Here is a 14,573-nt window from a genome sequence, read left to right on the forward strand (position 1 = left end):
TGAATTTGACTATGAATTTGAATACATCACGATAAATTTGAATTCTGAATTTGTATTCTGAATTTGAATACATCATGATAAAGCGCCAGTCTCAGGCCGACCAGTGCCACTGAAATTCGGAGGACCTAGGGGCAGGAGACAAGTGGGCATTCCTCCTGCCCCTCTGGAATGGTGGACCTCCACGGATGGGGTAAGTGAGGGCCAGGTTGGGTCCTGGCATGAGACATTTTTGGGACGGTGAGTAGGTACATGGGGACACCCAATTTCATATTGTTTGGGGGTGGGTGGGAATTGGAGGGCCCGGTTTGTCAGTCCCAGGGAAGTCTCCGGGTCACCACAGGGGATTTTTTTTTTTCTTTTTTAATTTTCAAAATGAAGCGGAAGTAAATCAACAACATTTCATTGGTTTTTTTCATCTGTCTCGTTTTGAAAATGTTATGTAGGAAATGTCATTGGCATTTCCCGTTTCGTTTCAAATTAATTCATATCCCTGTGCACTCACAGCAATTTTCAAAGGGAAAGTATGAGTGAACCTTCCCTTTGAAAGTTAGGCACAAGGCCTGTGGATACAAAGTACACGTGAATCATGCACATGGATTCACTGTTTGAAAATGACTGTTGGATGTCCTTTCTCGGAGGTTGGTCCCCTTTGATGGGACTCAGTAAGGGCTAGAGGACTGTTGGGACAGCTGCACCCACAACAAGCCACTCAAATTTGTGGCAAAATGACCTGTCATGTCCCTTGTCAGATTGTTGCCAAAAAAGTGCAAGATCTGCCTGCATGATGTGGCAAGTCCACCCAATCCACGGTAAAAACCAGGATGCAGCTGGCTCACCTATCCAGAGTTCATATGCCCCATGGTCTAACAGACTTTTGAAAGACTTTATGCAATAGGGGTGTACCTGGAAAAAATATATTTTATTTGGTTTTCCATTTATTTAATTTTATTACATATTCTCATCTCTGTTATTTGTTTTGTTTCATTTCATTTTCAGGCAGCACTTTTTTTTTTTTTTGTACAACATGTGCATTTTTTGTGACTAGCATTTTCTAAAATGCTTTAGTGCATGCAAAAATTGATAGAAATGAAAACATATTTTGATATTTTTGTGTCATAGACGTCTTCATGTCATTTTGAAATTACATGACTTAACTTTGCCCAGAAATTCCCCCAGAATACCTCTACGTTACCTCGTTAGGTTTTATCCAGCTAACAACATAGTCAGATAGCTCAGAGGCAGTCACCCAGTGAGGATTTCACATCCCACCATTCTCCACCTACATTCAAACTTTAGCCAGACAAATGTCACTGAATATCAGCCTCACAATGTTGAGGTCACTTTTAAAAGCATTGTCTGTGCAAAAATGCCCACGGATTTAAAAAATGCTGCAAATTGTGCACATAGGTACCTGTGCACATGTGGAAAGTAAGGGGGCAGAAAAGGGGCGGAACCTGGGCATTCCAAGATGGAGCCAACATTTGGACGAGTAAAACTGAAAACCACAGTGCACATAGGCTAGATAACCACATTTACGTTACTGCTGCTCCTGATCAGGAGCAAATCTGTAGGTCTATAGTTTTAGGGCTTACCGAACAGGGTAAAGGGATCCGGATCAACTGGGGGGGGGGGGGGTGCAGGATAAAGAACCAGAGGGGGTCTGGAAGACCTCGGTATTAACTGGTCAAAACAGCGGGAGTAATTGGGAAAACTGGGAATGTGCCTCGCCCGACGACATTTTAAAATCCGCTTAGATACACGCGTAAAAGCCGACAAAGTCCTATGGAAGACACACGTTAGCTTTGCTCGAGTAACCTCTTAAAATTAGGAGCATACTTATGTGAGGTCGATGTATTTTAAAACATACGCGTGCAGGTGTGCGCACGATTTAAAACTCCAGCGTATCCTCACCTGCATGCCAGTACGCGCATACACGCACTCATTTTAAAATTGCCATCTTTATGCTTCCTAACACTGCTTCTAATATTCATATATTGGGAGGTTTTTTGTTTGTTTTTTTAACATGCAATGAATGGGAGAAAGCTTTTTTTTTATTCCTCATTCAAAGCTTTTTCAAACTGGATTGGTGCATATGCTTCCTTTCAGAGGTTTGATAGGTGAGAAAGGTCAGTCTGCACAGCTTTTATGAACTTTCTAACCTTTTGTAGTTTCATTGTTTTGGGATTAAATGTTAGGCCGAGCCTTTGATGAGTCAGGCCTATTGTAATTGATCATTGTCTAATTTCACTTACAATGATTAAATTTAGGCTCTTACCCAGTAAAGCAGCAGCAGACAACAATACTGAATCATGGAATATAGAGTGATGTACTTAAACATGCAGAATGAGGTTACAAGGGCTGCTCTTCCTTCCCTGTTAAAGAAATAAAACATCTGTGATATCTATTGATGCAGTGAAGGCCATTTCAATACCCTTTCCAACCCAACAATGAATTGCAAGTTGGATAGAACACAGGATACATGCATACAAGTTGCTTTTCTTTATTAGAAAATCATAACAAGTGATGGAAAAGGAGGATATATAATACATGTGATGAGGGTCTAATAGTCTCAGAATGTTTCACCTCTGGTTTCTTCCAAGGAACGTACACAAGAAGTGAATTCTGAGCCCGGGCATGCAACGGCACATTCTCAGCACTATAAAGAGATGAGTGAGTCAAACCCATCAGTGGTTGGAGAATTGGCCACTGAAGAAAAAGTATCATGGAGGAAAGAGAAAGAAATACCTGGGAACTGACAAACATGGATGGAAGAGAAACTGAGACCAAAAGCCAGTAGGAGCCACAGAAAGAGAAGAGAGGAAAGGACACGAGAGAGAACTAGGATAATGAAACTAAGATAACAGTACCACCAACATGTTGCACAGACCTGGCTGGTCTCTGGGGAGGTATAGCCTCTTGGTAACCAACCTTTCTACCCCCATTGTCAGCAGCAATGGTGGTGATGGGATACTGTCCTGAGAGCCAAAGGCTGAGCTCAAGCAGAACACTATAAGGTAGATTTTTTTTAAAAATACACGTCGGCGCGCATTATCAAATACCAGTCCCACACTCACATGCGCGGGAGGATGGTTACAGCAGCACTAGGTCATGCTTCCAATACTTCTTCACTTTTTTTGCAATTGAGGATCCCTTGTGTTTATCCCATTCCTGCTCGATGTCTATGACTGTTTAGCCTTCACCACCTGCTTTGTGAAAAAGTTCCATGCATTCCCCATCCTTTCTGTGAAATAATATTTCCTGATGTTGGTTCTGACTCTACGCCCTTGGAGCATCATACCATGACCCCCCTAGTTCTAGAACTTCCTTTCCATTGTTAAAGGTTTATTTCTTGTGCATTATTAATACCTTTCGGATACTTAAATATCTATCCCCTGTTTCTCTACATATTTAGGTCCTTAAATTTCATTCATATGGCCTTTTGGTATAGATCACCTGCACCATTTTGGTGGCTTCTCGTTAGACGGCTTATAATGTTGATATTCCTTTGAAGGTATGGCCTCCAGAACTGGACACACTATGCTCAGTGAGGTCTCATCAATGATCTGTACAAAGCCATTATCACCTTCTTTTTCTGTTGATTTACCTCTTATGCACCTTAGCATTCCTGTGGTTCTGCTCACCTTAACACACTGTTTCACTACCTTGAGATCACAAGACACTATCATTCTGATGTCTCTCTCCTGGTTGATACAGTTCTCTCCCTCTCTTCCCCACATTATGTACTGCTTCTTTGGATTTCTGTTCCTCAGATGCATGACTACAGTTTTTTTGCACTGAATTTTAACTGCCAACTACTCAACCATAAACTGAACTTTCTTAGATCAAGTCTCATCCTATCTACTCTCTCAAGGGTGTCCACTCTATTGTAGATCTTAAGTGTCATCTGCAAAAAAAAAAAAAAAGGCAACCCTTTTTCTTCTACCCATCTGCAACATCACAGACAAAGATGTTGAACAGAACTGGCCCCAGGACCAGTCCTCGAGGCACTCCACTAGTCACCTTTATTTCTGCCCAGTGAACTCCATTTACCCTGCTATTTCTCATTCCACCAGTTTTTAATCCAGCACCATCACCTTGAGATTCCACGCTCAGGCGGCTCAAAGGTGAATTTTAAGTGATAGGCATGAGCATTCTGGGGCGGGGCCTAGAGATGTGCGCACATGTGGCACAGTGAATGCAGGTGCATGTCCAGATCATTTCTGTGCAAATTTACTTCTGCTTTTGATCATCTAAATACAACTATTTTTAGCCACATATGAAGTGCTTGAGGGGTCTGGATAAACTGGGGAAGTGCAGCTAAAAATTCAGGGGGGGGGGGGGGGGAAGGGGAGTTGATGACCTAGAAATAGACCGGGCATATTGGTGGACAAACTGATTAAACTGGTCATTTCTTTTACATGAGGATGATATAAAATTTCCTCACTCGTACGCGTAAATACCGACAATTCACAGCTGATCGTGTAAATGCTTAAAATTAGGTGCACGCGTTCACTCCGCAAGACCTGTTTCATAACGTGTGTTTACTTGTGTGCAGGATATATCATTTCAGCATATGTTGCCGTGTGCCCATATCCATGTATATGGAGGTCATTTTCAAAGGAATTACCCGTGCAAATGTCACATGCTATTGTAGCAATTTTCAAAAGCCCATTTGCATGCATAAAATGTACTTCTGTATGTAAAATGACAATTCAATAGCATGTATCATAGCAATTTTCTACAGCCCACTTACATGTGTAGAGTCCATTTACACGTGAAAACAAAGTTTTAAGTGTATAAATCCTTTTGAAAATTACCCCCTTAGTTTATGTGCCTCCTAATTGGGACAGTATGAGAATTGTTGCTTGGTTCAACTTGAGACTTATCGAAAGGAGAATAATTGTCTGGATTCCTATCAGTCAGACTTCCCTAAAGCTTACAGTATGGAGACCGCATTAGTCTCCTTAGTTGATGATCTGAGATTAAACGTAATAAAGGTATCTCCTCAGTTTGGATGCTGCTTGATCTAACCTCAGCCTTTGCCTCAATACATCATGAAATCTTGCTGGCTAGACTATATAATATTGATATTAGAGGCAGTCTGCCAGTTGGCTTCAGTCCTTTCTTTCTGCTAGAACCCAGTCTGTTCTCTGGGATGGTCAACCTTCTTCATTTTTTTTGTAAGGAACACTTATTTTGCCTACCTTGCTTAATATTTACCTTGTTTCCCTGTTGACCATAGTTAGGTTCTGTGGAGTGAATTTTCAATATTTTGCAACAACCTCCAGATTTATGGCTCGTAATCAGCTCAACTTAAAACAACTGCTTATCATGTATTGCAAACTGAATCCAGAGTAAGCAATTATCTTGAAATCCAGCTAAAACAGAGGTCCTATGAATCAACAAAGATGGATGACGCCCTCCTTTGCCTATCACTTGATGGGACACAATAGTCACTGATAAACCCACAGTAAAAAAAGTTTGGGTGCAATACTGGATTCTAGGGATGTGAATCGTTTTTTGACGATTTAAAATATCGTCCGATATATTTTAAATCGTCAAAAATCGTTAGGGGCCACGATACAATACCAATTCCCCCGATTTATCATCAAAAAATCATAAATCGGGGGAAGGGGGGAGGGCAGGAAAACCGGCACACTAAAACACCCTAAAACCCACCCCGACCCTTTAAATTAAATCCCCCACCCTCCCGAACCCCCCCCCCCAAATGCCTTAAATTACCTGGGGGTCCAGCGGCGGTCCGGAACGGCCTCCTGCAATTGAATCGTGTTGTCTTCAGCCGGCACCATTCTGCGCCGCCATTTTGCAAAATGGCGGCGCAAAATGGCGGCGGCCATAGACCAACACGATTCGACTGCAGGAGGTCGTTCCGGACCCCCGCTGGACTTTTGGCAAGTCTTGTGGGGGTCAGGAGGCCCCCCCAAGCTGGCCAAAAGTCCCTGGGGTCCAGCGGGGGTCCGGGAGCGATTTCCTGCCGCGAATCGTTTTCCGTACGGAAAATGGCGCCGGCAGGAGATCAACTGCAGGAGGTCGTTCAGCGGGAGAACCATTCTGCGCCGCCATTTTGCAAAATGGCGGCGCAGAATGGTGCCGGCTGAAGACAACACGATTCAATTGCAGGAGGCCGTTCCGGACCGCCGCTGGACCCCCAGGTAATTTAAGGCATTTGGGGGGGGGGGGTTCGGGGGGGGGGGGGATTTAATTTAAAGGGTCGGGGTGGGTTTTAGGGTGTTTTAGTGTGCCGGTTTTCCTGCCCTCCCCCTTCCCCCGATTTAGCTACGGACCGCCGCTGGACCCCCAGGTAATTTAAGGCATTTGGGGGGGGGGGGGTTCGGGAGGGTGGGGGATTTAATTTAAAGGGTCGGGGGTGGGTTTTAGGGTGTTTTAGTGTGCCGGTTTTCCTGCCCTCCCCCTTCCCCCGATTTAGCTACGGACCGCCGCTGGACCCCCAGGTAATTTAAGGCATTTGGGGGGGGGGGTTCGGGAGGGTGGGGGATTTAATTTAAAGGGTTGGGGGTGGGTTTTAGGGGGTTTTAGTGTGCCGATTCACGATTTTAACGATTTTCACGATACTCTAAACACCCAAACGGCGACGATACGATTCCCTCCCCCTCCCAGCCGAAATCGATCGTTAAGACGATCGAGGACACGATTCACATCTCTATTGGATTCACCACTTAGGAGTGAATTTTCAAAGGAGTTACGCATGTAAAAGTAGCATATATCATCTAATTTTCAAGAGTCAATTTATGTGCATAAAACCTTTTGAAAATTCAGCCCCAAGGAGTGAATTTGCAAAGTATGTGTGTAAAAGTAGCAGTTTTCAAAAGTCCATTCACATGTGTAAATCCTTTTGAAAATGACCTCTTAGTTTGGAAAATCACATTTCAGTTTATCCAAAATCACCTTGCATCTCTTTGGTTGGTCCATCACATCAAAGCATACTTGATTAATTTTCATTTCAGACAGGGGGTACAGTCTTTAAAAGTGTGACTATTGTAATTCTTTTCCTTTGGGTCTCCCAAACAAGACGTCTCGCTATCCTTACTTAGATCAAAATGCAATTGCCTTTGTGATCTCAGGCATTTCTAGAAGAGTACGTTCAATGATCTGATTTTCCTCAGTGTATGCCCTCATTTAAGGACTAAAAATCACGCTTTCTCTCTTGGAATGCTCCCCCTAGAGTACTTCATGTTGAACAAAATTATCTGAAATTCAGAAAGGACTTGAAGACTTTTTGTTTGCCCCTAGCATTTGAAAATAATTGCTCCCAAAGTTTCTACTGTACATTCTGCCTTTATAATTATTACATTTCTGATATCAGAACTCAAGCTTTACAAGTCTGCATTTACTAGTTATTTACAATAATATAGGCGGCTTTCATATGTTATTAAATAATAATGATTCTAACTTACTTGACTAAGTGAGCAACACACTCTATGTTGGGAGTTCTGGAAGTAAAAGGTGAAGCCACTGATGCCTCCTGTTCGGACAAAGAGATCCCCACGTGGGCCACCTTCAGTGCCTGAAAGATGCACCTCTAGTATATATATCACAACATTTTTAAATTGAACATTTTCAAAGAGTCATTCAAGGGCAGTTTTGTAACTGCATTGATGCAGAGACTATGGGTAACTTTTACCTGTGGATTTTACAACAGTTGTCAGATGTGCGCCATGCACTTGCACTTTGAAAATTATTCCAGGAAAACTACCTGCACACGTTTACAGCTGCTGATTTGGACGGATAGTTTGCCCGGAGAAAAATTAAGCGCATGCTTTGGGAAATTCAAAAGTACGTGCATGAGTGCATGCGCCCCCCCGCCTCCGGGAATGCTTTGTTGCCCTGCAGCCAAAGTCCTGCACGTAGTGGCACCATGTGTGCAAGTTCACCCCCACACACACAGGGACGGGCAATCGTCTGAAAGCCCATTTCCTCCAGGTAAAGCTCTGTTTATCCACAGAAACGGCTTTGAAAATTCCCCTTACGTGGTGAACTCTTCATCGGCGTTCACACCCATCTGTGGACTCATGATGAAAGTTATAAAATATTTTCCCCTGGGCACAAAATGGGAAAAAACCCACAGCAGAACATTTCTGTTTGTGAAACTACCAAACAAGATTTTCAAAACCATTTACCCAGGTAAATAGGTATTTGCCTGCATAAAATGAGATGGCTAAACAGTATGGATATTTATTTTACATTATTCAGCACATCATGTGATAACATACTGAGAAAGAAAGAGAGAGAGAGAGACTGAGACTCTGGGGAGGCTTTCACAGTGTGCAACTATTTATATCTCTATAAAATGAGCATCTAATAGTTCAAGGTGAGGTGTTGATGGTGGTTTAGGGGGCCAGTTTTTCACATAGAGTGAGAGGTACGAACAGCACAGTACACCTTGGTGAAGATTTGACATCATTTGGAGTGAGGAAAGCCTTACAAAGATGACATTTCTACTATATTCTTTCACAGTAGCGTGATGGACCCTATAACAGGGTACCATCAAGCTAGTATGGAGACACACACAGTACAAAATTATCTGTGTGTGTCTCCATACTCAAGCCTAGCCGGTGGTCCCTCTCAGGATATCCTCTTGGGGGCGCAGTCATCTGCCATCCGCCCAAGGATTCACCTATCTACATTCCTCTACAGCTGAGTGTCCTCTCCAAGCACTCCGCTGGTAACAAATGGCTACTCCTTTCCTACCTGGATTCTTCAGCAACAGATTCATTAACAGTTTGTTACTACTCCCTCTACAGGAGCTGAGCATATCACTTTACTACTTCTCCTTCCACAGGAGCAGATTCCTACAGATTGCCAACTCCGTACGGAGATTCATAACAGCTTGCTAACTCCTCCTCCTTCAGCAGCTAGTACACAACAGATTGCTACTTCTACATCTAACACAGAGCTTTCCTAACAAGATTGCTAACTCCTCCCCTTCATAGGTGTTTAACCATAACAGATTGCTAGCTCCTCCCTCCAGAGGAGCTCACATATAACAGATTGCTAACTCCTGCCCTCTCAGGAGTCAAAGCATAAGAGATTGCTAATTCCCTAGCAGATTCTTAACAAGTTCTTGGTATTCCGTGGTTGCAACATCACAACCCACAGTTCGACTGGACATCTTTAAGACTTATCCACTGGGGTCCAGCATGCCAGGAGACCTGCATTAGCGGATCAATAAACTGAATTCTATTATATACCTTTCAGAATATTTCTACAGACACTATTATTTTGATTTGCTTTATTTTATTACAAAGTTATACTTGGTTTTATATTCATGTAGTTATTATGTTATATTGTAAAGCTCTATGCTGAATTAATGTTTGAATGTAAACCGAGGTGATGTTTCTTATGGACCCCGGTATATAAAAATCCTTAAATAAATAAATAAATAAATAAATAAATAAATCAATCAAGCTCCTCCTGTAGCTTCAGCTGCACCTCCTGTAGCTTCAGCTGCACTTCCCGTCTTGAGGGCCTGCCACCACAGTACAATCAGTTTGCAGACGTTTTTTCCAAAAAGGCTGCTGACATTTTGCCTCCACATCGAGAATTTGATTGTAGCATCAGTCTGACTCCTGGCGCTACCCCGCCTCATGGTAGGGTCTATCCGTTGTCTGCCTTGGAGACCTGTGCTATGTCAGAATATATCCAAGACAATTTACAGGAAGGATTCATTAGGCACTCTAAATCTCCAGCCGGGTCCGGCTTCTTCTTTGTTGGGAAAAAAGATGGGACCCTGCGTCCATGTATAGACTTCCATGGGCTTAATGCCATTACTATCAAAGACCGGTACCCATTGCCGCTTATAGCTGAACTCTTCGACCGTCTACAGGAGGCCAAGATGTTCTCAAAATTGGATCTTCGAGGAGCGTATAATGTCATCAGGATTCGGGAGGGTGACGAGTGGAAGACGGCTTTCAACACCAGAGATGGACATTATGAATATCTTGTCATGCCTTTCGGATTGACTAATGTTCCGGCAGTATTTCAGCATTTCATTAATAAGATATTCTGAGACCTGCTCTATATCTGTGTTGTAGTCTATCTAGATGACATTTTGATTTTTTCCTCTAATTTACAGACGCATCAACAACACGTTTTTCTGGTGTTACAACGTCTAAGAGAAAATCATCTCTATGCTAAAATTGAAAAGTGTATTTTCGAGCAAGAGTCCCTACCATTTTTGGGGTATATCATTTCCAAACAAGGCTTTCAGATGGATCCCTCCAAATTAAAATGTATCCAAGAATGGCCTAAACCTAACGGTCTATGTGCGCTCCAGCGCTTCCTTGGTTTTGCTAACTACTATCGTAGTTTTATTCAGAATTTCTCCAAATTAGCTGCACCTCTCACGGCTCTTAATCGCAAAGGGGCTAATATTAAGTCCTGACCTTTAGAAGCTGAAGAAGCATTCCGGGTGCTTAAGAACTCGTTCCTCAAAAAGCATTGCCTTCGGCATCCTGATCCCAGACGTCCGTTTGTAGTAGAGATGGATGCATCAGGAGCTGTCTTAAGCCAGAATGACCACAGGAACTTCTCATCCTTGCTCATATTATTCTAGGAAATTTTTGTCGGCTGAACGTAATTACTCCATCGGCGACAAAGAGCTTCTTGCCGTTAAACTGGCATTTGAAGAGTGGCGGTAGTGGCTGGAGGGAGCCCAGCATTGTATTACAGTCTACACAGACCATAAGCACCTGGTGTACCCCCAACAGGCCCAATGTTTGAACCCGCATCAAGCTCGGTGGGTGCTGTTTTTCCACACACTTTAACTGTGAACTGCGATATCAACCTGCTAACAAGAATATTAAGGCAGATACCTTATCCTGATCCTTCTCTGCAGAGGATATGGAGGACCCTATCCAACATATTATAGACCCAGCTTGCATTACCCTTTCGGTGATACCTGGTAAAACGGTGGTGCCCAAGAGACTGTGTAATAAAGTACTAGCCTGGGGGCACAATTCGCAGTTGGACGGACATCCGGGAAGAGCTTGGACACAAACACTCCTTCAACAATACTACTGTGGCCTGAGATGCGTAAGGATATTAGAGCATATGTGGACTCTTGCCCAACCTGTGCACAACACAAGATTCCTACTGGGAAGACTTGGGGGCTTTTACAGCCATTACCTATACCCAAGAAACCCTGGACACATATTTCCATGGACTTCATTGTGGACCTTCCGCCATCTGAGGGTAACACAGTAATATGGATAGTAGTGGATCGATTTTCAAAAATTGCCCACTTTATCCCACTACCCTCCCTCTCATCCGCTCCTCGCTTGGCCCAACTATTCATGCTTCATATCTTCCGTCTTCATGGACTTCCTCAACACATCGCATCCAACTGCGGACCTCAATTTACGGCCCGTTACTGACTCAATCTTTGTAAGAAGTTCTGCATTTCCATGGACTATACCACTGCGTTTCATCCACAAGCAAACGGTCAGGCAGAACGTACCAATCGTACTTTAAAACAATTTCTTCGGATGTATGTCAACTCCTGTCAGGACGATTGGTTGACACTCCTATCGTGGGCTGAGTTCTCTCACAACTCACATGCCTGTACTTCTACGGGAGCCTCCCCGTTCCAGATTGTGTTTGGACAGCAACCCAGGCCACCATTGCCTTTGCCCTTGCCAGTGCCATCACCAGCAGCCCAGCTCACTACCATATAGTTACGGCTGTTCTGGATTCACACCCAACACTTGCTTCGTAAAGCGACTCATACCGCCAAGACAGTTGCCGATAGACATCAGTGACCAGCTCTACGGTTTCGTCCGGGAGAAAGGTGTAGCTTAGCACCAGGCACATCCATTTTAGAGTTCCCTCCATGTGACTGGCTCCCCGTTAAATTGGGCCATTGCCGGTTTTGCAACAGCTTGGTCCAGTAACTTATCAACTCCGTCTGCTGGCCACATTAAGAATCCACAATTCCTTCCACACATCTCTGTTGAAGCCTTTGGTCCTCTCCTGGCCTACGCGGAAGGTTCCTGAAGCACCTCAGTTCAGGGCTGAGGAGGACACTATATACCAGGTGATTGATGTCCGGAAACCTCTTAGCTTGAGATGGGATTCGTGCGAATACCTCTTAGCTTGGGATGGGATGATGTGCGAATACCTCTTAGCTTGGGAGGGATTCGGGCCTGAGGAGAATTCTTGGGAGCCTGCTAAGAACATACTGGACAAGACTCTTCTCAAGGATTTTCACACTGAACACCCTGGTAAACCTAAGCCTTCTAGGGGGAGGCCTAAAGGAGGGGGTACTGTTATGGCCGCTGGCCGCAGCGTCCCACAACCAGGGCCAGGCCGCACTGTCATGGCCACCGGCCGTGGTGGTCCGCGACTGGGGCCAAGTACCTGTCCGCAAAGTCGGGCCATCTCTGGGGCTCCTACGGGAATGGGCTGCTCCCTTCGACGTTCTCCATGTGGCCGCTGCCGCTGCTGAACCCGGCCACGTGGTCCAGCGATGCCGGGCTGACTCCTCCCCCTCTGTGCTACTAGAGCCATGCAGGCGACTGAAGATATTATTTAAAGGGGCCACGACAGGAAGTTGTCATGGCTCCTTCCTGAAGAGTTCCATTGGCTCAGGTATTTATTTATTTTATTTATTTATTTATTTAACTCTTTTCTATACCGACATTCATGATACAAATCATATCATATCGGTTCACATGGAACAGACAGAAGTATAACGTTATAAACTTAACAAGGATGTACTGGTTGTGTCTTGGGTCAGATATAGGGCACTCTAAATATTTAGAACTAATATACAACCAAGAGTCTGGCTAAAAATGCGGAGTAGAGTCAATGCTGGGGGGGGGGGGATTGGCAGGGGGGTGAGGGGTGACTTTCTATTTAAGGCAAGGTCTGTTCCTCAGACCTTGCCTTGGGATTGAGGCTCTTGAGGGAGTTTGCCTGTGCTCCATGTTCCTGGTTCCATTCTCCATCCTGCTCCTGCTTCCAATTGGACTGCTTCCTTGGCTTTTGACCTTCAGACCGGCTGCGGTGCTTTCTTGGTTTGACCCTGGACTGGCTTCGGACCTGACTTGCTTCTGGACCAGCTTACGACCCTTCTCTGGACTTCAGCCCTGGGACCGGCTCTTGACTATTCTTCGACTCCCACTCCTGGACTGTCTACGACCTGCTGGAGGCGCTAGCCGTCTGGAATCCATGACCTGCAGGAGGCGCCTGCATCCAGACCTACATTCAGTCTTCGGTGAGTCTCCTACGTCCCAGCGGCTGGGTTCCTACGGGCTCCTCTTAGGGAAACCACGAGCTTCCAAGGCGAAGTCTTCATTCAACTACTGAATCTTCAAGCCTTGCCCTCAGACGGTAGGGACTAGAGAGGGTTGATTCTCTCTTTGGTAGTACTAACCTTACCTCGGAACAAGGGTCCACCTCCGGAATTGTAACAGACCCTGTAAGTTTGTACCTGAGGCAATGGAGAGTAAAGTAACTTGCCCAAGGTTACAAGGAGCAGCAGTGGGATTTGAATCCTGGTCTCCCTTCTCTAACCATTAGGCTAACCACCAGGCCATGTGTGGCGATATTTTCAATGGCAGTAAAAGAAGGTGTGGCCAGGTCAGAGGAGCGAATAGTATTTTACATTTTGTGCATATACGTTTCCCCCTATTCCTCTGCCTTCAGAAGGAAGTTGAAAGTCTGTAGAGGGTTTTGTGCTGGGTACCCATCTAAGCACATTTTCAGAAACTTCCCTACCAGGTCTGTGGGTACAACATTGCCCTCTGTTATGCATAAAGTTGGACAATGAATGCAATAAACACTGCTGTCAGGTACCCAAACCAGGTTGCTCCATGAGTTCCTTCTCAAATTCAGTCTCAAGGAGTCATCCAATATTACCGAATCCCTGTAAGTATGAGATAATATTCCATGTGGTTTTAAAAATTGTGTGTTATAAAAGCATTGCACTAAAAGCCCTGAGGAAGCAGCCATGGTAACCTTGAAAGCTTGTATGTTTAAACATGAGTCCCTTATAAAAACATCATCTCATCTGCTTTCTTGGTTTACGTTTAACAAATTTTGCTCCAAGCCTTGAAAAGCCAGAGATGGCTCCTAAGTTGCCTCAGGGGCAAAGATATCATGTGAATCTTTTTTCTCTCAGCTTATCACTTGCAAAAATAGAACACAAGAGCTCTCATACTGGTTCGGATCAGGGGCCCATATAGTCTAGGATCCTGCCTCCGAGCATGGCAAAGAAGACGTGTAAACGAAACAGACCATGGTAGAGAGTAGCACTGTCCACCCTCTGTCACATCCTTTCAGTTTCTAGCTGGCATGGTTTAAGGGTACATGGAGTCTGGCATGACATTCCTGATTGATATGTTAGATATAAATTTGTCTGCTCCGTTTTTGAGCCCAATAATACGATCCATCATGTCTTCAGATAATAAGCTCCTCCACAACTTGGCATAGTGCAAGCACTTCCTTTTGCTTTTTCTAAATCTGCTGCCCTCTTAAATACCCTTGTTGCAAACATGAATCTTATAGAGAGACCAATATATTTAAAGCATTGT

The 14,573-nt window shown here is 44.2% G+C and overlaps 1 protein-coding gene across 1 annotated transcript in view; it reads right to left on the minus strand.

Moving 5' to 3' along the window:
* Positions 1-14,573, minus strand: part of LOC115099192 (probable cation-transporting ATPase 13A4) — a 157,773-nt gene that overhangs the window by 22,279 nt on the left and 120,921 nt on the right. Inside the window, exons 23-24 of the mRNA XM_029616623.1 lie at positions 7,437-7,546; positions 2,276-2,372 (exon numbers count right to left, since the gene is read on the minus strand). Coding sequence (XP_029472483.1) covers positions 2,276-2,372; positions 7,437-7,546 — 207 coding nt within the window. The remainder of the gene's footprint in view (positions 1-2,275; positions 2,373-7,436; positions 7,547-14,573) is intronic.

The sequence above is a fragment of the Rhinatrema bivittatum genome, chromosome 9 (genome assembly GCF_901001135.1).
Source record: "Rhinatrema bivittatum chromosome 9, aRhiBiv1.1, whole genome shotgun sequence".
Classification (NCBI taxonomy): Eukaryota; Metazoa; Chordata; class Amphibia; order Gymnophiona; family Rhinatrematidae; genus Rhinatrema; species Rhinatrema bivittatum.